General features: G+C 44.2%; 1 protein-coding gene across 1 annotated transcript in view; it reads left to right on the forward strand.

The window, feature by feature from the left end:
• LOC310814239 (phospholipase B1, membrane-associated-like) overlaps positions 1–2,500 on the forward strand; it is a gene marked incomplete at its 5' end in the record, with an annotated part of 12,181 nt that overhangs the window by 1,054 nt on the left and 8,627 nt on the right. The window contains 6 exons of the mRNA XM_083683537.1: positions 914–982; positions 1,203–1,304; positions 1,558–1,618; positions 1,864–1,922; positions 2,059–2,132; positions 2,244–2,287. Of these exons, the coding sequence (XP_083539663.1) occupies positions 914–982; positions 1,203–1,304; positions 1,558–1,618; positions 1,864–1,922; positions 2,059–2,132; positions 2,244–2,287 (409 nt within the window). The remainder of the gene's footprint in view (positions 1–913; positions 983–1,202; positions 1,305–1,557; positions 1,619–1,863; positions 1,923–2,058; positions 2,133–2,243; positions 2,288–2,500) is intronic.

The raw sequence follows: 2,500 nt of genomic DNA on the forward strand, positions 1-2,500 counted from the left end.
TATAGTGACCTTCTTTCTGGGCAAGGTTTTGTGTCTGTGTGTGTGAGAACTAAAATGGTCTGCATTATCTGTTGCTTTCAGGAGTCTCTCGATCGTCTCCTGGTTCAACAACATTGGTACAGCGAAAATGAAGACTTCACAGTCCATTTACAGTCCAGTCCAGTGGTCACGGAACCGATTTCTGCTTTGGTCAGTAAAGATCCCATTGAGAAGTTGCAAACATTGTTATTGGTGGACAACTAGCTAGAATTCCTGATTGTCCAAGGATAAAAGTATCCATGGAAAACTGTACATTTAAAATGCATGTCTTTTGTACAGGAAGGAAGTTCATCATCAGACCCAAACCAACTAGCTTTGCAGCTATGGACAAACTTGGTGAGTTCATACCCAATGTGACGCTGTCTTTTAGAGACCAAACATGAAGAATGTAACTTTCTATCAATCTTTAACAGAGCACATAACAAGACCAACAAAAACTCAGGCAGAATTAGACTGTTAATCCGTCTGTTTGACAGTTCAGAGTTCAGAGGTTTTATTCCTCATGTTTCTTCGTCCCAGAAACAGAACATTCCAAACAACAACAGAGCATGCCATCAGAGTGCAGATCGAGACAGTCTCGTACCAAAGCCTCACATCCTACAGCATGTTGTCACCCAGTCAGCAGAGACGAGTGACCCAATGTGAACAAAGGGAAGATGGGACTTTATAATGATATCTCACAGTATGGCAGATTAGATAAGAGATCCAGAGATAACCGTTTTACGAGATTCACCTTGATCTTCCTCTTCCACTTTGACCCCATAGACATGCAACCGTAGGAATGTTCTCAATCACAATGGTCGCTATAACCTTCTCTGTACCTGATCTGATATTGACGTGGGTGTGGCCCACTTACACTATTTCTCCTCTGCAGCTCCAGCCAATGAGGGGTCAGATGGAGGTGAAGGACGATGATACTATTAGTATCCCTTGCCCTTCTGAGGTGAGGTGTGCTCTGACGCTGATAGAAAAGGATTATGACATCAAATGTGATTAATCATTTCTGCACCAGACCAAAAAAGCTCTCTGACCTGGTAGCCAAATGATATGATTCTGATGTCGTTATCTGAGATTATTTTTGATATCACAAGTGAGGAACAGGGCATTAAAAGAGAGCCAGTGAATCACGGTTCTCTCCCTGACACCTCTCTACTGTCCAATAGGAGCTGCCCTTCCTGCGGACTCAGTTCAACTCCCTCACCAACAGTCAGGGGGATGTCCAGGCCTCCAGGAACAGCATGGAGGGCTCTCCTCTCCTTGACCCTGTGAGTGTCTGTCTCCCTCCAGTCCTCTGCTATGACATGAATGAATGGATTGGAACCTAGAACGTGTCAGAATGAGGGTGGACAGAGAGAAAGATAGAAAGTAAATTTGATTTCAACAATACATACTTCTGATTATAATGTGTGTGTGTGTGTGTGTGTGTGTGTGTGTGTGTGTGTGTGTGTGTGTGTGTGTGTGTGTGTGTACACACGCGTGCGTGTGCGTGTGCGTGTGCGTGTGCGTGTGTGTGTGCAGGTCATGGGCAGCGAGCTACCCTGTATGGATCGAAGCCCATCCCCCACTCCCCCTTCCTCAGGTAAGGAAAGGGTGGAATCCTACTGTCATCTCAAGATTTACGCAAATGTTACGCACGAGAATCTCGTATCTCGAGAGAAAAAACATTCCTTTAATAAAATGGTGGTGAGGCATACATGACACTTCACATTACACTTCCTTGGGGAGGTCTTAACAACACCATATCAACCTGCCTCACCAAGGCACTCTGGGTAGTGTAGTTTTCAGGTGTTGTGGTTAAACTGCGTGTTTCTGTTGTCAATGTAGTTCATGAGCTCCGGCCAGGGGACATCAAATTGGTGGCAGCACTAGGGGACTCTCTAACGGTGAGTATATCACCGAACTGGAGCTATTCAATGCGGTGAATTACCCCCTTCTCTTCTGTGAGTCCCCTCACCCCACACTCCCATCCGTTGACCTACAAACCCCCCTCTTTCTCACATCCTGTTGTTCTCCGTGCAGGCAGCCAATGGGGTGGGTGCTAAGACAGACAACATCCTGCTCGTGATTAATGAGTACAGAGGACTGTCATGGTGGTAAGTCACAATTCACTCGCTTTTACAACTACAATTTTCGACCCCAAGCATCTCATGTGAATCCATGCTTGCGGTTTTGATGGCTAACATCATTGTGTCACTGTCTTTCAGCATTGGCGGTGATGAGAACCTTACCACTGTCACTACTCTGCCCAGTATGTCATACATCTCCAAATATTGTTTTATTAATAAAGTAATAAGTGACACTGTGGAATTCTATGCCGAAATTACAGAAGCATAAATTGTCTCTATCTATAAAATGTGACCTCTGTCTAATCTACCTTTTTAATTGTATATTGTGTCGATTATGATTGAAAGTAATATATCTATAGTGATATTACCATGATATGATACCTTTACAAGGAGTA

Source organism: Argentina silus (genome assembly GCF_951799395.1).
Source record: "Argentina silus genome assembly, chromosome: 13".
Classification (NCBI taxonomy): domain Eukaryota; kingdom Metazoa; phylum Chordata; class Actinopteri; order Argentiniformes; family Argentinidae; genus Argentina; species Argentina silus.